We start from the raw sequence: 19,508 nt of genomic DNA, 5'->3' as shown, positions 1-19,508 counted from the left end.
GGGGAAGTGGCTCAAATAGCCTCGGCTATCACTTCCTTTTGACGGCCGTGATGGTCAAGCGGATTAAGGCGCCCTGTAGTTACCATTTGCGTTGCTTCTGGGAGTATGGGTTCGAGTCACTTCTGGGGTGTGAGTTTTCATTCGCATATAGTCCTGGGGACCATTCAGGCTTGTTCGCATTTGTGTTCCTCACGTGTGCCCCAAAGAATGAGGTGATTTGGTGAAATGCTATGCCCAAGATTACCATCCGAGTTGCCGTCGGGGAAGTGGCTCAAATAGCCTCGGCTATCACTTCCTTTTGACGGCCGTGATGGTCAAGCGGATTAAGGCGCCCTGTAGTTACCAGTTGCGTTGCTTCTGGGAGTATGGGTTCGAGTCACTTCTGGGGTGTGAGTTTTCATTCGCATATAGTCTTGGGGACCATTCAGGCTTGTTCGCATTTGTGTTCCTCACGTGTGCCCCAAAGAATGAGGTGATTTGGTGAAATGCTATGCCCAAGATTACCATCCGAGTTGCCGTCGGGGAAGTGGCTCAAATAGCCTCGGCTATCACTTCCTTTTGACGGCCGTGATGGTCAAGCGGATTAAGGCGCCCTGTAGTTACCAGTTGCGTTGCTTCTGGGAGTATGGGTTCGAGTCACTTCTGGGGTGTGAGTTTTCATTTTCATATATATATATATATATATATATATATATATATATATATATATATATATATATATATATATATATATATATATATATATATAAACAACGGTACCTGACATCAGCGTAAATATTTATTTTTATTATTAAGATTAAGATCACACAGCAGAGTGCTGCTACCTTTTTTTTCTATATGAAGGATTATAAAGTTTAGATCAAAAGCTAGGTATGAGTTATCTAATATCCCCATCTCACAGGGAAGGGGGGCGGCGGAAGGACTGACGTCATGGAAATCGATGGCCGGTAACCTACTGGAGGACATGCAGGCAAGCAGCTAAGTTAGAATTCCTGTTGTCGGGGACATTAAGTATTTAATATCAATGTATAATATATATCAATATTAATATATCAATGATTTAGTCTTGTGAAATGTGGTTCAGTAGCTTAATTATTGCAATTAAAAAATAATTGAATTGCTGGTTGCTGATGTCATACTGTTATCTTTAGATACTGCCAGATCATTATAATTGCTTTATATGTTCAAAAACTCCACCTTACGGCAACCACTTGCAACTGGCTGTTCCAGCCGCTGCGTTAATCTCTCTATGTCCAAACTAACCACACTATTTATTTGTGATTCCATTGAAGGACATCTCGCTGCATATTGCCACAGTCCCAACTGTTGCATCGTTTGTCAGGAATACAGGATAGTTAAATTAATGTGTTTGACAGTTAATAAGTTGGCCGGAGTAATATATAATTTATGTTTATTGTTTTTCTGGCAACTCTTCGATGACAGACTACCTCTGCTTGATCTGCATTCTTGATGACTTCGTACGATTTCATAAAATTCCGTACTGTGTGTTATTGACAAAATTTAGTGAATATTATTCACTGAATCTTATATATTTATTAACAGTGCTTGTGGACGACTTGCAACTAATCTTCTTAAGACATAACATTAATATAAAAAGAAATCGACTTATTGCAAATAATGAAGGATAAAATTCATGTCAAAATTCAGGCAAAACGTTTGGGTGCGACTGTGAGCGTGGCGGCAGGGGGAACATGTACACTTCTTGACCAAGTCAGTTAATACAAGGGAAGTGTTTGTGTTAAATAGTGCGCCATTCCTCCCACCCGCCCAGTGAGTTAGTGACAGGCACCACGCCCTAGGTGCTCAAGAGGCAAGGAATCAAGTGCTAACTTGGTCTGTAGACCCCATCGATCATAGAAGTCAATTATAGTTGATACCTGGACGAGGTGAGTTGGTTTCTTCATTGCAATGCACCAGCACAAAGTTATTGTTCCAGCATTAAAGTTTACAAACCACATTTTTCCCCTTGTAGTTGTATCATGTTTTGAGAACATTTATCACGTCACTATCAAGTTAAATGGTTAAACTTTTAAAACAAAGAAAATATAAGATAGTATAGTATTATTTTAATGTAATTAGGAAGCGAGACCCAAATGAACAGTAAACTAACAAACAAAATAGTAATTTAACAAACAAAATAGTAAACTAACAAACAAAATAGTGAACTAACAAACAAAATAGTAAACTAACAAACAAAATAGTAAACTAACAAACAAAATAGTAAACTAACAAACAAAATAACGGGCATTTTATAGTGCACAGGTGAGTACACGAGGCGACGACTCCCGCCATGTTTATTTATTTATTTATTTGTATTGTTTTATTTATTTATATACAAGAAGGTACATTGGGTTTGTGAGAATACATAGCATGGTACAGTATTTACAGTCTTGTAAAGCCACTAATACGCGCAGCGTTTCGGGCAGGTCCTTAATCTAACAGATAATTTTAAGTAGGTAAATTCTATCAGAATTAATAAAATGATAACAAATACATTGCAAGAAAAAAAATGAGATGAGAGAGATTAGTAAGTATATTAAAGCACATTGGTATATTAAAGCTCTGATTGATTACATTGCTGCTCTGAAACTCTCCCTGGACAGATGTAATAGGATACATTATCACCACACCAGAAATAAATATCACTTTGATATCCCCAGAGTCAAACTTAATCTGTGTAAAAACTCTATGCAAATAAAGGGACGCAGTATATGGAACTCACTCTCTAATGTATTGAAAAGCTGTCCAACTTTTGCGTCATTCAAAAACAAAACTAAAAAGTACCTAATTTCATCTTCATAGTTTTTTACCTTGTTGCGTTAAAATTGCACTGTATCTATTACTACTCAATCTCCCAATCTTTATGTACCCAATCCGAACATCTTTACCATTGTGATCATTGCTGTCTTCTTATATGTGCTATCAATCTGGTGTATGGTGCCTAGTAATCTTGTTTAAATTACCAATCAAGCTGTCAATGCAATCAATCAGAGCTTTAATATACCAACGTGCTTTAATATACTTACTAATATATCTCATCTCATTTTTTTCTTGCAATGTATCTGTTATCAATTTATTAATTCTGCTAGAATTTACCTACTCAAAATTATCTGTTAGATTAAGGACCTGCCCGAAACGCTGCGCGTACTAGTGGCTTTACAAGATTGTAAATATTATGCTATGTATTCTCACAAACCCAATGTACCTTCTTGTATATAAATAAATAAATAAATAAATAAATAAATAAATAAATAAATAAATAAATAAATAAATAAATTATGTGTTGTGTATGGGTACTGACGCTGAGTCTTTTGTATTGTAAAGTATTGACCAAGAAACTTTCCACAGTTTTTATTGCTGATGTTAACATTGTCTATCTGAAGCTGAATTGCATATGTTGATTTGTTTCCAAATAAGGTGTTGTAGGTCTTTTCTATGTTTAGTGTGAGTTTTAAGGTTGACATCCATAAGAGGACTTTGTTTAATTCATTATTCACATCATTATTTATTATATGTGCGTTGGAGTCTGAGTAGATGAGAGTAGTATCATCAGCAAACAATATAAGTTTAAGAATGTTAGAGACATTAGGTAGATCATTGATGTATGTAAGACATCGGAGAGGTCCTAGGATGCTGCCCTGTGGTTCTCCTACAGTTAATGGTAGAATGGGAGAGGTTATATCATTGATGGCTATACATTGGTGTCATATTAGAAGACATATCACATTACACGTAAAAGAATTAGTCAAAGCACTTAATATTAAATATTTATAGTACACACAAATATTAGAAGCCAAATGTAAGCTATGCATATAAGTGAAATTACCCCGACGACCAAGCATAGAAAACGTAAATTTTGCAACTGTAACAGAAGCGACCATCCGACGCCATCAGAGAACGTCCAGACACCACCAAGTGACAACACGTACTCCAGCCGTCTGTTGTTGTTTAAGATTCGCTACTTAGAACAAAATGTTCCAAGTAGCACGGGCTAAGGCGAGCCCGTAGAACTCCAGCCTTCGTCGCCCCTCAGTCACCAACAACACTCCAGCCTCACTTAACCTTTAACAGTGACCCGCCTCAGTTAGTCTTCGTTCAGTTATCGTGGGGGTGGTAGAGATCACCTTCGCGCTTGCTGTTGTTGTTTTAGATTCAGCTACTCGACACAAAGAGTTCCAAGCAGCACGGGCTATGGTGAGCCCGGCGTACTCACCTGGCACAGGAGATGTGCCCGTCGTTGTTTTAGATTCAGCTACTCTGAACAAAAAGTTGATGAGCCTGCATTGTTATAAAGAAGTACTATATAGCAGATCCTATATATCCACCTCGCCGTAGAAATCTGCGCACATGATCAATACTCAAAATTCAGTGCTTGGCTTACACCTAAAACCCAAAATCCAATCCAATATTAAAAATTCCTCGGTTATAGTTGGGCATTGTTATATGTTGGTTATAATAAACTCTATATTCGTAAGTGATTCATATAAATCATTACAGATGTGATTGGAGTGAACAAAAGTACAGCCGTAAAAAAACTTGAAACTTTGAGAGCGGCGAGACGCATATCAGCATAATATATAGATTAATATAAGAATGATCGAAATACAATTTGAATGATAACTAAGATGAACTGATTACAGTACTTGTAATTAATTAATTTTATCGGGGGACAGGCAACCTAAGTATATATATACATTAGGTATATATGACGAGGTCCAACATGGTCGAGCTACAGACTCCCAGGATGACACCCCACAACAGTTAACTAACTCTCGGGTACCTTTTGCTGCTAGGTGAACAAAGGCATTACACCAACAGATTCAGGGACTATCGTGGATTAAAATCACTGAGAATTTATCATATATCTGATTTCAACATGGGATTAAAATGCTTGTCAACAATCCGTCTTTTTGTGACAGTAATTCCTTAATAATTCCTAGTATCCAGATGAGGGTGTCCCTGCTTTCTCTGCTGACTATAGTTACTTCCATATTTATTTATACATAAGAAAAGCGTCGGGAAACATAGCAATACTCCAAAGTTATCGATTTATTTTGGAAAACAAAACATTTGATTAGTGTGATGATACGACATTAACCGAAGCTTTTAGTAAGTGGACCAATTAAGACAGTCTGTTGAGCCGCAGAAAGGTGGGGCCCAGGAGTTAACACTCACCCTGCCACCACATATAGGTGCATGCATATAACTGAATACATAAACGAAAGAGCTACCCGATTTTATTGTGTTTATTTAACTTTTATGATTATTGAACACAAATTTGTAACTCATTTCTACACTTTGCAAAATATGTATATTTTAATTTGACCCATTTTACAGCCTCACGTAACTACTATGATGATGCATCCCAGCAAAGATCAAGCACATAAGGTACGAGACCCTTTTGTCCTCAGCTGTTTGTCATTTTATTTTATGAAAGAATACGAGGGAATCCTCATCTGATAACGTTTGTGGGAAAAGTTTAATGTTGTACTGGATTCAAGATAATTAATACCAACAATATTAATGCAGTTAACTGTGTGAGAGGTTTTATTTTATGCTGGAGTTTTGATAAATCTAACTATAGTAATGGCTATATTAATAATAATGAGAAAATCAATTGGTGAAACGAGGTGACTCGAACCGGTGATCAAGGTACTCCCAGTCACCCACTATGTAGGAGTAAATTCGTTGTGTCGGAGGAGGCAGCCAGCCATTCAGTACATGTTAGGCTTATCGAGGTCCCCCACAGAGTCGAATTATCGACCCTCCCCAGTTGGAACCCGCCCCAATCATATTTTTGTCCCGCCCGGGATTTGAATCCGGAATTCTCGATCGTGAGTCGAAAACAAATCCAACTGATCAATCGGGACCTTCGTTAATTGCGTGACTTGGTATAATTATGAGGATATAAGTAAGGAAATTAACAGTTGTTAAATTTCAGTCATATTTCATTGACTAGTTTTACATGAAAATGGCTCCAATTGGTACAAGTTTCCAAGTATTTTTCAAAAACTTTTCACAATTTTCAAAAATTACCATCAAACACAAGTGTCAACTGAAATCATTTTTATGACACTCAGCTATCACAATAGCATCTAATAAATTTTTAAACCTTTTAGTTTTATCCAAAATATGTTTAATTTTACTAATAAAAATATTTTCAAGTCACCCCAAAATTATACCACGAAATGATATATATAAATATTTATAAAATAAATAAATGAAATTATGAAACAAATTGAGAGAACAATTTGTAGAGGCAGAAACTCTACATATAAGATGAAAGTTTCATGAAAATTGAACAATAAATGAAAGAAGACTTACAGCTTTTAGTTGTAAATTACTTACTTAAACAAAATGTTGTCAAAGATTCTGCCACCTGTGGCTGAGGTTGACGTCGACCGATTGCCTACACAATTGGCACCCTTACAGATAGGCATACGTTCAGTAAAGTGTATAAGTTCCATGCAAATCGCCTGATAAAAAAGGAGAGAAAAACAATATATTTAGATAAAACTAAGAGGTATAATCCCTTATTAGATGGCACTGTGATAGTTGTGTCATAGAAGTTATTTCAGTTGACACTTGTGTTTGATGTTAATTTTTGAACATATGAAAATTCTTTGAAAAATAAGTTTATATTTGTTTTACAAACTTTCTATTTAAGTTGCGATGCTGAAAGTTGGACCAGTTGGAGCCCATTTCATATACAACTAGTCACAAAGTTTGATAGACATGGAGCAACTTTTAATTTTAATTTAATTTCCTTACTTATTTCCTTGGCATAAGTTACACAGCCTGCATAGGATTCCTCTGACTCCCAGGTTGTCTGGAGACTTCTATTGAAGCCAGGCCATTACATATAACCCCCCCCCCCCAAGCATTCTGTGGTAGGTAAAGTAGTTCATCAACAGTTTGCTCCAGCTTCAGATATCACACTAACGTGATATGTCAGTGAAAAAATCAATTGGAGCACTGACGTGACTCGATCCGGAAATCAAGGTACTCCCAGCCGAGCATTTTAGCCCTTTACCACGACTTAAAATAAGTAATACAACCTGGGATTCCTATGGATCCAAAGGAATTGTGGCAGCTTCTTCTGAAGCCAGTACAAATTGCGCAGCCAGGAGTACCTTGATCGCCAGTTCGAGTCATCTTATTGCTTCAGCTGATTTTCTCATTCATATATATAACGTGATTTCTTTGTGAATAATAATAATACTAATGTAACGTAAGTTTACGTGTATGTTTTTTTTGCAGGGATATTCCTGCACGGGGCGGGCTGGCCCACTAAGTGTTACTTGTTTCTTGTGCGGAGTATGAGTATTTATGACTCGTATCGTCGCTTCAGTAAGATTTTGCCATATGTTTAACAACTTCTGCTCTGTTGAATCTAAGTTGAAATCGTAATGGGTTTGTAACTGTGCACTGTGTTAGATAATGTTCCAGTGGCCTGTCGGGCATTTCTCCACAGTGTTGACATTTCCTCTCATCTTCCGGAACCTGTAAGCCTATTTCCCATGCACATGGGTATCCAAGCCTGATGGATGTAAGTGTACTTCTGTTGTTCTACTGCTCCCTTCCATCAAACTAAGTGGTTCGTAGTTGGTTGAATTCTTGTACCAACCCGCTGATCCTCATGTTGCAACTGCTTTGTTGTGGTCACTGTACATCTTTTGCATTGCTCTGTTTCTAATTACTATCTTAATTTGTGATAGACTCTGTGGTATGTAAATGTCTACATTTCTTCTCTTAGTTGCAAGTTTTGCAGCTTCGTCTGCAATGTCATTTCCTATTATTCCCATATGACTTGGCACCCAGTTGATAAGTACCCGACGGCCTTGTCGTTTGAGTGTTTGCATTAATGATATGACATTTGTGATCAGATGGATGTTATCACATATGTGTTCTTGTTGCAAGGTTTCAATGGCAGTTCTCGAATCTGTATGTATGATAACATGTTGTCGGTGTTCAGCAAGAGCATGTTCCAAAGCCTTTTGAATGGCTAGCATCTCTGTTTGTAAAGTCGAACACCCATTTGAGAGTCTTCAACTATTTAGTGTTTCTTGCTTTAACTGCAGTTCCGGTTTCTTGTCCCTGTTGGTCTACTGATCCATCTGTGAAGTAAGTGAAGCTGTCGGAGGCCAAGTTTGTTTCTATATGCATCTGTGCAATGTTACGGAGCAGATGAGGATTTGTCTGGTTCTTTTTTCCTTCAAGAACCATAATCTTAAAGTTTGCTGGCGGAGATTCCCAAGGGGCTTGCATAACAAAGTCTGCATGTATTTCGTCGAAACCCTTCTCAGTGATTGTGTTTGTTATATCGAATGTAGTGATGGTGTTTATCGCACAATGGGTTCACCTGTTGCTATTGGAGGCTCTTCTGTCCAGAGTTAGTGCTCCAGTGATTATATCTTTAAGTGAACTGATTCTAGGTCTAGTCAATATCTTGGTCAGCATGCAAGCAGTAATCCCTTTTACCCTTATTTCAATCGATGTTAGCTTGGTTTCTAGTCTTAGGTTCAGTATTTTAGTCCATCTGGGAGCTCCTGTTATGATTCGCAATGCATTGTTTTGAATAACCTCAACGTTTGCCCACTGACCAGGAGAAAGAGTGAGTAGGGCAGGCACGAACGGCGTGTATGTAAAACATTCTTAACACTTTGTGTCCCACTCCTAGACGGGGCCCTGTGATTGCTCTCATTATATTTAGTCGTGATTTTGCTTTCTCCTTCAGATATTGAATTTGCTTGTTGAATGTCATTTTAGAATCTATCCACACTCCGAGATATTGATATTGTGTAACCCACTGAAGGTTAATGTCTTGAATGCGTAGGTGCCTGTCTGGAGTGTTGCCGCCTAGTCTCATTGCCCTAGACTTCTGTGCAGATATTTTTAGCCCTAAAACACTGCATTCAGATGTTACTTTATCTAATGTACCTTGTGCTTTATTTAGAAGTGAAGGACCTGTAATGACTAATGCTATATCATCAGCATAGCTTAGCAATTTAACCCCTTCTGTAAATAACCCCTCCTTCTGTCTACCCAGCTGTCAGGCATCTGTCTGGAGCTCCTTCTAAGATTTTCTCGTCTGAGGAGTCTGTAACATCCGTAGCTGGTGATTTCGTCTTTGGTCTCGCAGCCTGAGGTAGGCTCAGGTGTCGTGGACTAGTGGTAGAAGCTATTTCAGGAACGATGGTGATGCTGTTAGTATTTGTAGACGGCACGTTTGCTGAGATGGTGATGGTAGGAGTGTTGGGAGCAGGAGAGGGAAATACCTCTGTTTATGCCGCCCAGGTCTTGCGTGGTTCTGGAGCCTGTATTGAGATCGACCTCGTGTTCGTCCTGGTGGTAGTCTTTGGACTTGCGCCCCGGGGGGATGATGGGGTCCAGGTCGTTGGCTAAGAACAGCGCGTTGAGTTCCTTGACGAATTGTTGATTGTCTGGTCCGGCAAGCCTCTCTGCTAGTCGAATAAGACCAGGAATAATGCCTGCATGTGATGCAAGGGGACTGTGAGGGTGCTGGTTGGTCCTTATGTCCCCAGTGTGGAGGCCGGGTGATCTGTTGGGAGGAGCCACTGTTTGGTAGGGCTGGTAAGGTCGTAGTCTGCTTCTGGCTTATAGAAGGGAGGCTCGGGAACTAGTCAGGTCCATGATCTAAGCTCACGGCGACTTGCCTCTGGGTAGTCGGCAGCGTGGTGGTCTTCTTTTTAATGTTCTTCAGCTGCTTCCTTTTCGTGCAGAGGTAGGAGGTGGCGGCGTGCTGTTCTCCACAGTTCGTGCATTTCTTGGTAGTGGTGGTACAGTCCTTGTAGTTGTGAGTGCCAGAGCATGAGCTGCACTTAGCCGTTCTGAGCACTTGTTGGAGAAGTGTTCATAGCTGAAGCACTTGTAGCACTGTCTCACGTTGTAAACCATGGCGATCTGGTTTGCGGAGGAGGTGATTCCAAAGCACTTGAACCCGTTCTTCACTGCTTCCTGGGTCTGTTCTACTGTTTCGAAGGTCATCTTTCATCGTGGGTCGAGTGGCGTCGTTGGTCTTGATGAATAGAGTTGTCGTCGCTTTCAAAGTAGGGTTTTCTTCGTTCACTTACTATGGTGTACCTCACCTGCTAACCAGCGGTTCAGCCTGTTCACAAAGATCGTTTTCCCGGCAGTGAATTGTCTGGGAGGAATTGGTGAGAGGTTCGCCTCCAGTAGTGGGACCCGGCGTTCCGGATCCAGGATCTTCTGTAGGTCCGCTACAGAAGTTTTGTTGCCAGGGTTACCGTGGCCTCGTTACCATGCATATGGACGTCAACTGGTCCTACTGATGTTGCCTTGTCAACATCAGTGGGACCATGGCTGCTGCAATTTCACGCTCAGAGCGCTTGTAGACTCCGAGGAATCGCACTTTCACTTTGTATGTCATGTTCTCTGGCAATGGCTCGGATTGTCAGGTGAACCTGGGGTGTAGAGTGGTTTGCCGGCAGTTGTGTGGAAACATAGTGTAACGTACGATTATGTTACGTTGTTGGGTAGATTAGATACAGTGTTTAGTGAGTTTCATATTTATTTAGTAGTCCTGGATACAGCAGTGTCGTAGACGTTGAGACGGAGCTTGGAGCAGAGCAGAGAGCTGAGTGTGGTCGGAGTCGCGGAGCTCTATGTGGGAGAGCGTTGTAGCTCGATGTGGTCCTAGTCTGCTGTCTGTTGTGTCGAAGCTGTAGCGTCTTGGAGACGATTAGAACTGCCTACGCAGAGTGCTACATTCTTGACTGGATATTGTACTGTTGTCTATTCTGACTGACTGATAAAGATTAAGCCACCCAAGAGGTGGCTTAATCTTAATCTTAAACCAGTATCAAAAGATGATACTGGAGATCTGTGGAGGTGCGACTGTACCCTGCATGACGGGAGATGTCTCCCACACAATTGATGAAGATTAAGCCATCCAAAAGGTGGCACGGGCATGAATAGCCCGTAAGTGGTGGCCCTTTTGAGCCATAACCAGTATCAGTAGATGATACTGTAGATCTGTGGAGGTGCGACTGCACCTTGCGTGACGGGAGATGTCTCCCGTGGTTGTCTATTCGATTGATTGATTGATAAAGATTAAGCCACCCAAAAAGTGGCACGGGCATGAATAGCCCGTAAGTGGTGGCCCTTTTGAGCCATTACCAGTATCAATAGATGATACTGGAGATCTGTGGAGGTGCGACTGCACCCTACGTGACGGGAGATGCCTCCCGTGTTGTCTATTCTTTTATTTATATTTATAAACATTAAGCCACCCAAGAGGTGGCACGGGCATGAATAGCCCGTAATCTTGTCTATTCTCATGTCGCTTCCTTATATTTGGTGACTACCCCTCACCTTTCTCTATTGGGATAGGAGGATGTGAGAACCTGTAATTAGGGATAGGATTATAGCTTGTGTAGTTAGTGTTAATTAGTTACGCCATTAAGTTAATGAGATAATGGAGCGAGTATAAGGATTACTCGCTACAATAGTCTGCCAGCAAGAGAGGTGTGTGCTGACTTGGATGATGATTTGATCATATGAAGTATTTATCACGGGTGATGATTGATTGATTGACGAAGATTAAGCCACCCAAAAGGTGGCACGGGAATGAATAGCCCGGAAGTGGTGGCCCTTAGAGATCTGTGGAGGTGCGACTGCACCCTACGGAGAGGTCGTGACCTCTCGGATGGTGATTCGTTGTTTGTTGTTATAGATTCAGCTACTCTGAACAAGTTACAAGTAGCACTGGCTATGGTGAACCCGTAGCGGACTTACCTGGCACGGGAGCGGTGCTGTGTGTGTCGGTTGATGATTGATGATGATGATGAAGATTAAGCCACCCAAAAGGTGGCACGGGCATGAATAGCCCGTAAGTGGTGGCCCTTTAGAGCCATTACCAGTATCAAAAGCTGATACTGGAGATCTGTGGAGGTGCGAATGCACCCTGCGTGACAGGAGATTTCTCCCTTGTTAATGTGTTAAAATGAAGATGAAGCCACCCAAAAGGTGGCACAGGCATGAATAGCCCGTAAGTGGTGGCCCTTTTGAGCTATTACCAGTATCAAGAGCTGATACTGGAGATCTGTGGAGGTGCAGCTGCACCCTCAGGTTGATGATTCGTTGTTTAAGATTCGCTACTCAGAACGATAAGTTCCAGTAGCACGGGCTATGGTGAGCCCGTAAGTGGAGGCTCTTTGGAGACATTATCTGTATCAGTGGCTGATACTAGAGATGTGGCGATGGATGGGGGTCTTCATGATGGTTTTCAGCCTGGAGGGCTGGCTATACCAGTTATGGAGCTGGTGGGTTAGTGTAGACCTCTAGGTTTTCCGTTTTTTCTTTGCCTGCGACTTTGGCTGAGCAGTGCTGTCGTTAGAGTTTGGTGACGTGGCCTCCATGAGGAAGTCTTGAACCGTGTATGTATCGTATTTGTGATGCGGCGGTGGAGCTCCTACTATGATTTCTTTGTCTGAGGAAAGACGTCTGTCCGTAGCCTCCGTAGTGGGCGTTTTTGTCTTTCGCCTCGCAGCCTTAGGTAGGTTTAGGTGTCGTTGATTGGTGGTTGTAGCTATTTCAGGAGCGCTGGTGGTGCTGTTATCGTTTGTAGACAGCACGACTGCTAGCGCGACTGCTGAGATAGTGATGGTAGGAGTGTTGGGAGCTGGAGAAGGAATTACCTCTGTTTGTGTCGCCCGGGTCATGGGCGGTTCTGGAGTCGGTGTTGAAGTTGACCACATGGTCGTCCTGGTGGTAGTCTCCGGAGTAGTAGAGGAGGCAGTGAGATTTACGCTAGTGGCTATGATGGGGGCCAGGCCATTGTCTACGTATAATGCGTTTAGTTCACTGACAAAGCGCTGGTTGTCTGGTCCTGCAAGCCTTTCCGCTAGTTTAAGAAGACCAGGGATAATGCCTGCACGTGATGCAGGGGGCTGTGAAGGAGCCTGTGGGACCTTGGGGACCTTGGGTCCCCAGTGAGAAGGCTGTGTCGCCTGCTGGGAGGAGCCACATGCTGGTAGGATCGGAAAGTCTTCTGGTCGACTAGTGGGAGCTAAGGTGGTGAGTTGAACGCTTGGGGCTCTGGTCGAGAAGGTAGACGAGTTGTTTCTTTTGGCTTCAACCTGGGCCTTGATGATTTCCTGTCTGCGGGGGCAGCGGTAGGAAATTGCGGGGTGATTGCCATCACAGAGCAAGCAGTGATGAACTGTTGCCTTGCATATGGAGTAGTGATGGTCCAGTGCGCACAGGCTGCACCTCTGGACGGGATGCTGACACTTGTTGGTCGGGTGGGAGAGCTCGTAGCACTTAAAGCACTGCTGGATCTCATGGTATCATTCCTTTTTTATTTGGTGGGGTGGTATTTTTAGGCCGAAGCAGTAGAATCCTTGTGTGGCAGCCTGGGTGGCCGCAGCTATGGTGGTGAATGTAATCTTCATTGATGTTTTGTCGGTGTTGCAGAACTCTAGGTTGAATACCGACAGGTTTGGATTTTCGTCCTCGATATTGTTTATGATATGATGTTGAGGTCGCTCAGCGATCCACCGGCTAGTCCTGCTGGTAAAAATAGTTCTTCCGGCCAGGAACTGACTTGGGAAGTGAGGATGTAGGTAGTGCTCTTTGCGAAGAAAGGCATCGTTAGTGAGGAGTTTTTCTAGCTCCTCTTCACATGAAAAGTAGAGCACGATATCTTCACCTTCCTGACTAATGTCAGCAGGTTTGAGGCCAGTTACGTCCTTCAGGACCTTTAAAGTATTGCTTCTTCCGATAGCATGACGGTCAAGTGGAGTAGCTCTGACCTTAAGACGTTTGGGTCGCATTGTGACCACACTGCGCCTTGTGATGTGTTGGCGGGAGATTTTGATTGTTGCCGCCGAAGGCGGCTAGTTTATTGTGCACCCCATACTCATCCTGTGAGCGGTAGCGCAAAAGCATTACAGAGGGCACAAAAGGTCGGGAGATGTCTCTCCCGTCCTGTGTGTGACCGTTGATGATTGATTGATTGATTGATGAAGATTAAGCCACCCAAAAGGTGGCACGGGCATGAATAGCCCGTAAGTGGTGGCCCTTTTAAGCCATTACCAGTATCAAGAGCTGATACTGGAGATCTGTGGAGGTGCGAATGCACCCTGCATGACGGGAGATGTCTCCCTTGTGAATGTGTTAAGATGAAGATGAAGCCACCCAAAAGGTGGCACAGGCATGAATAGCTCGTAAGTGGTGGCCCTTTTGAGCCATCACCAGTATCAATAGATGATACTGGAGATCTGTGGAGGTGCGACTGCACCCTGCGTGACGGGAGATGTCTCCCAGACCAAATGGTGACCAGATGGTGTGTGTCCCGTCGTTGATGATTGATGATGATGATAAAGATTAAGCCACCCAAGAGGTGGCACGGGCATGAATAGCCCGTAAGTGGTACATTTTTTTTCTCAGTATTCTGAGGTTGCATTTAACCATCAAGCTGTTATCGCGGGGGAGGATACTGCTTCACAGTCTTTATGAGGGTGTCCAGCTGCTGGACACCTTTGTTGACCAGGAGAGTGGCTGTGTTGATGGCTTCAGGGTGGCCACTGCATGATTCAGGAACTCTTAAAGCTCTTCTAAGGTCATTGGTTGCTTCACATTCCAGAAGATAGTGAAGTAATGGCTTTTCTGTGACAGTTTGGCAGAAGATGCACTCTCTCTGTCGGGGTTCACCAATCTCCCAGTTGCATCTGTAACCTAGACGTAGTCTATATAGCCTAACTGCTATTTCCCTGTGGATTCCTTTTGGGATATTTAACCTTTCTAATTTGGTTGCCTGAAGATACCATGTTGCAGATGGCGAACCTTCAGCAATTCTCTGGTGTAGGTCGGCTTTGTTGAGATGTGAGAGTTTTTTGGTGATGATGTTTTTTATGTTCTCTAGGCTGGGTTGAATTGTTTTATGTATCACTGGATGACGAGTTGCCAATTTAGCAATTTCATCAGCTTTTTCATTTAATGGGATTCCAATATGGGATGGGATCCAGTTTAAAGTTATGTTGAGCCCTTTGCCTTTAGCGACTGCTCCAAGATACAAAATGGTGGTAATTATTTCCACATTATCTTTCCACTGTTTTTGTCCTAGTATTTGAAGTGCAGCTTTTGAGTCTGTGTGTATGATTGCATTTTGAGTGTTTTGTGCAATCACATATGCGAATGCCTGTTGTATGGCAAACAGCTCAGTTTGGGTTGATGATACTAGTCCTCCCAGTCTCCAATATGCCTGTACGCTGGTCGTGCAAAGAGCAGCGCCAGCACTCTCATATTCTGTGTCCACCGATCCGTCTGTGAAGATGTGGGTGGCTCCTGCTACTGCTATGCTATATATTTGCTCTTCTATTATGCGCCTTAGGATTGTCGGATCATAGGCAGCCTTTTTCATTGGGAGACTTTCTATTACTATTTTGAAAGTAGGCTCTTCCCACGGCGCGGAAGGAGTGTAATTTGGGTGTGGATGATCACCCTCTCTATCAAGAATCATGTTTTTTAAATGTAGTCTGTTTAGGACTTTTCCTGCTCTTGCAACCCAAGAGTTTCCATTGTTTTGGCCTAGTCCAACCACCAAAGCCTGCCGTACTGGGATTGGATCAGAAGAAATAATTATCTTACTGATAATTGTAGCTGTCCTTTGTGATATTCTTTCTTGTAGAGAGGGCAAACCCGTCTCCAGTCTAAGAGTTTCAAGCCTGGTCCACATGGGGGCTCCCAGTGCAGCTCTCATAGCATTGTTTTGGGCAACTTCAAGCTTTTTCCACTGTTGGTGTGATAGATTTGTGAGTGCAGGTGCGGCATAATCGATCACTGATCTGACTGCCTGTACATAGTATGTGCGAAGGACTTGCAGATTGGCTCCTCCAGAAAGGGAGGTTAGCGACCTGAGGATTGCCGTCCGGGCCGCAGTTCGCTCTCTCAAGTATGTGACCTCAGCATTAAAATTCATGTGTGTGTGTCCAGGATGATTCCTAGATACTGATAGGTGTCGACCCATTCTATTGGTTGACCCTGTACTGTGAGTTGGATGTTGGGCTTCGCTATTTTTATGGGCATGGCCTTTGACTTTGAGGGGTTGAGTTTGATCCCAATCTGTTTTGCCTCTTTACTGATGCAGTCTAAGCATTTGGGTGCAAGGCGCGCCGCATCCCTTCCTTTTATGATGATGACAAAGTCGTCCGCGTAGTTTAGCAGCCTGCAGTGATGTGGGAGTTTCAACCTCATTATTCTTTCCATTAAACAGTTGAAGAGAAGAGGGCTAAGAATACCTCCTTGCGGTGTACCATTTTCATGTCTTTTGTACTCAGAGACTGTGCCATGAAGTTTTACTCTTGCTTCTCTGTTTATGAGACAGTTTTTGGTCCAGGAGAGCAGGTTGCTTCTGACCTCTTTGTCAATGAGGCAGCAGAGAATAGCTGGGGCGCTAGCCAGTTCAAAGGCTTTTTCGAGGTCCAGGAATATCAGCATTCCTGGTCTGTCATTCAAGTGGGCTAACAGAGTTGTAATACATTCCACTGTGCCAACCCCTCTTCTATAGGCATACATATCATGGTGCAGTTTAGGCATTTTCCACTCCAGTCTGTTGAGTGCCATTCTGTCAGCCGTCTTGGCTGCACAGCTTTGGAGAGAGATGGGCCTGGGATTAGCTGGATCTTTGGGTTTTGGGATCGGCACTATGTCTGCTCTATTCCAAGCAGAAGGTCTAGTTTGAGAAGTCCAGGCTAAATTAATTAACCTTAGGTATGCAGCGTCTCCCTCTGGGCCGAGGTTTCTAATCATTTTATAGGTTATTTTGTCGGCTCCAGGGGATGTATCCTTGGAGTGTTTCTTAGCCCGATTGAGCTCATCCAGTGTGAAGGGGGCATTAGTGTCAGAGACTTCTTCACATGCTGTAAGGATTCTGTGCCACCTTTCTTCCTCTAGTCCGGTCTGTACTGCTAATACATCTGGTGGAAGTTGATTGCTGGCTGCTCTCTCTGCAAACCTGGTTGCCAGTACTTCGGCTTCCTGTTGAGGATCCTTGGGGTGTGGAGCTTTAGGTGTTTTATTCCCTTTGGCTCGGTGAATTTGCTGCCACATCTCTCCGAGAGAGGTGTGTTCATTCAGGTGTGAACACCATTCCAGCCACTTTTGTTCTTTTATCTGTCTGGTCTCTCGATGTACATGTCCCTTGACCTCACAAAGTAAGATCCTGTTGCGGTCACTTGGCTGCTTTTTGTATAGCTTTCTTGTTCTATTGAGTCTATGGTTGAGTTCTTTGACACGTTCGCAATAGTACCAATGATCTTTATGGTGTCCGGTGGACTGTTTTTTCAGTGGGATTGAGTGGTTGGCTGCACTTTGAATCGCTTTGGCAAATTCTTGTTCTGCCTGATTAATGTCTTCGGGAAGATCATAGTTTCTTTGCCACTCTGAAATGAGGTTTTGAAATCGGTCCCAGTTTGCTAAAGCAAAGTTCCAGGCTTCAGATGGAGGCGGAGGTGGGGTGGGTAGGTCTAACTGAAGATCAATTTGGACCCCATAGTGGTCGCTTGTGAGTGTGGGCTCAACTGACCATGTTGCTGCATCTCTTAGGGAGGCTGACACGAAGGTTAGGTCTAATCTGCCTCCTTGGATGTGGGTAGGTTCATTCATGTTTAGGATTCGTATTTCTGGAAGCTGGTCCAGTAGATGTGTAATGTGTATGCCGGCTTCATTTGTTTTGTTCGAGCCCAGTGCCAATCGATGATGGGCATTAAAATCTCCACAAATGATTGTGTTTGTTGTTGTCGCGTGTCCAAATAACACAGAGAGATCCATTTCGGCATGTGGAGACCTGTACACATTGAACACTTCAAGTTTGTCGTCTCTTAGCTCAATGGTGACTCCAATTACCTCTGTCCCTGCTCCACAATTGGATGGGCTGGTTATCGATTTGGAGATCAGGTCACATTTTACATAGATTGCACATCCCCTGGATTGCCCATTGATCCATGGAAGGAAGAAGCCTCGATAGCCTGAGATTTTAGGTTCTAATCCGGCTCGAAGCAAGCTCTCCTGTAGTATCAGGATGTCTATGCCTTTGGTTGCTGCTATGCATTGCAAGTGTTGCAATTTAGTGCGCAGTCTTTGCGCATTCCATTGCAGGATCTTTAGAATTCTAGGTTCTTGGAATGTGCTGATAATTCCGTGGTATCCATGGAGTCTGATGAACACGCCATGGAAGTTGCAATTGGGGTGTTGATGATTGATTGATTGATGAAGATTAAGCCACCCAAGAGGTGGCACGGGCATGAATAGCCCGTAAGTGGTGGCCCTTTCGAGCCATTACCAGTATCAAAAGATGATACTGGAGATCTGTGGAGGCGCGACTACACCCTGCGTGACGGGAGATGTCTCCCGGACCAAGTGTGTGTCGTTGATGATTCGCGGTCGACTGGTTATATTTCCCAGTCCACACCTCACCTGACCATCCTCTAGCAGGTTTGGAAAAGGTATTAACTGTACACTTGGGAAGAGGTAATAATTGTAATTACTGGACTAAGTAAAAATAACAGACCCATCTTATTATCTACAGTTACGCTAATGAGAATATGGAGCAAGTATATTACTTATATAATATACATGCTACAATACTACTACTAATAATAATGTTAATTTACTAATATTGTTTTCCTTTGCAAAATCCTTAATTATTAATTTATTTATTGAACAGGCCCAGGCAGTTAGGAAAGTTCTGGGAAGTCTCAACAAAGCCTCTGCCAATGTCAACATAAACAAACAGGTAAGAACCCCTCACATCAAATTAATGAAGACCAAAAATAAATATTTGGAGAATAAAAAAAAATTACTATGAATTTTGTTAACAAGGTTTAATTTTGTACAGGAATGAAAAAAACAAAAACAAATTAACAATGATATAAACAACGGTGATGTGCGTGTGTGTGTTTTCTATCCCAATATTGACTTGTTGCCGCCTAGACCTTCCCTCCCGTGTCGGCCGCCTGCAGCTGTTGCTAGATTTCTCCTGGGCTTTTGAAAAACTTTACAAAGAATTCCACATTCTTTGTTTCCGTTTCTATAAATATGTCTACCACACAATGCAAAAGCTGCTACATCTGTGAAACTGTGAAACCTACCACATTGAAGTAACTGCTACTTCTTCTCACTGAGAGACCTACCATAATGCATCACTTTCTACTTTCTCCCAGTGAGAGACAACTACTACAGTGAAAGCTGTTACTTTCTCTCACCGAGAGAAGTACCACAACGAAACAGCTACTAACTCAATCAACAAGAAACATGAATTTGAAAAGAAACTTAGGATTGGCCTAGTTTCAAAGGAAGTAGTTAAAAGGTATTCATCAATGTCTACCAGTATCAAAAGAAATGCAAAACTTTCATATTATGTGAATAGAATCAATGAAGCAAAAGGCAACATGAAAAGCACATGGAAAACCATCTCTAGTATCCTAGGAACTAAACAACACTCA

The 19,508-nt window shown here is 42.5% G+C and overlaps 1 protein-coding gene across 3 annotated transcripts in view; it reads left to right on the top strand.

Moving 5' to 3' along the window:
- Nucleotides 1-1,675: 1,675 nt before the first annotated feature.
- The window catches only part of LOC123748816 (uncharacterized), a 62,817-nt gene continuing 44,984 nt past the window's right edge, over nucleotides 1,676-19,508 (top strand). The window contains exons 1-3 of one of the 3 annotated variants that reach the window (XM_069326991.1): nucleotides 1,676-1,907; nucleotides 5,359-5,409; nucleotides 18,731-18,799. In XM_069326991.1, coding sequence (XP_069183092.1) covers nucleotides 5,374-5,409; nucleotides 18,731-18,799 — 105 coding nt within the window. In that variant the 5' untranslated portion in view covers nucleotides 1,676-1,907; nucleotides 5,359-5,373. Of the gene's footprint in view, nucleotides 1,908-3,922; nucleotides 3,947-3,981; nucleotides 4,105-5,358; nucleotides 5,410-18,730; nucleotides 18,800-19,508 lie in introns of those variants that run through there. The other 2 variants (XM_069326992.1, XM_069326993.1) reach the window with 2 other exon arrangements.

The sequence above is a fragment of the Procambarus clarkii genome, chromosome 19 (assembly GCF_040958095.1).
Source record: "Procambarus clarkii isolate CNS0578487 chromosome 19, FALCON_Pclarkii_2.0, whole genome shotgun sequence".
Lineage (NCBI taxonomy): Eukaryota > Metazoa > Arthropoda > Malacostraca > Decapoda > Cambaridae > Procambarus > Procambarus clarkii.
Note: the sequence above shows the minus strand (reverse complement) of the source record. Positions and strands in the feature narration are given on the sequence as shown.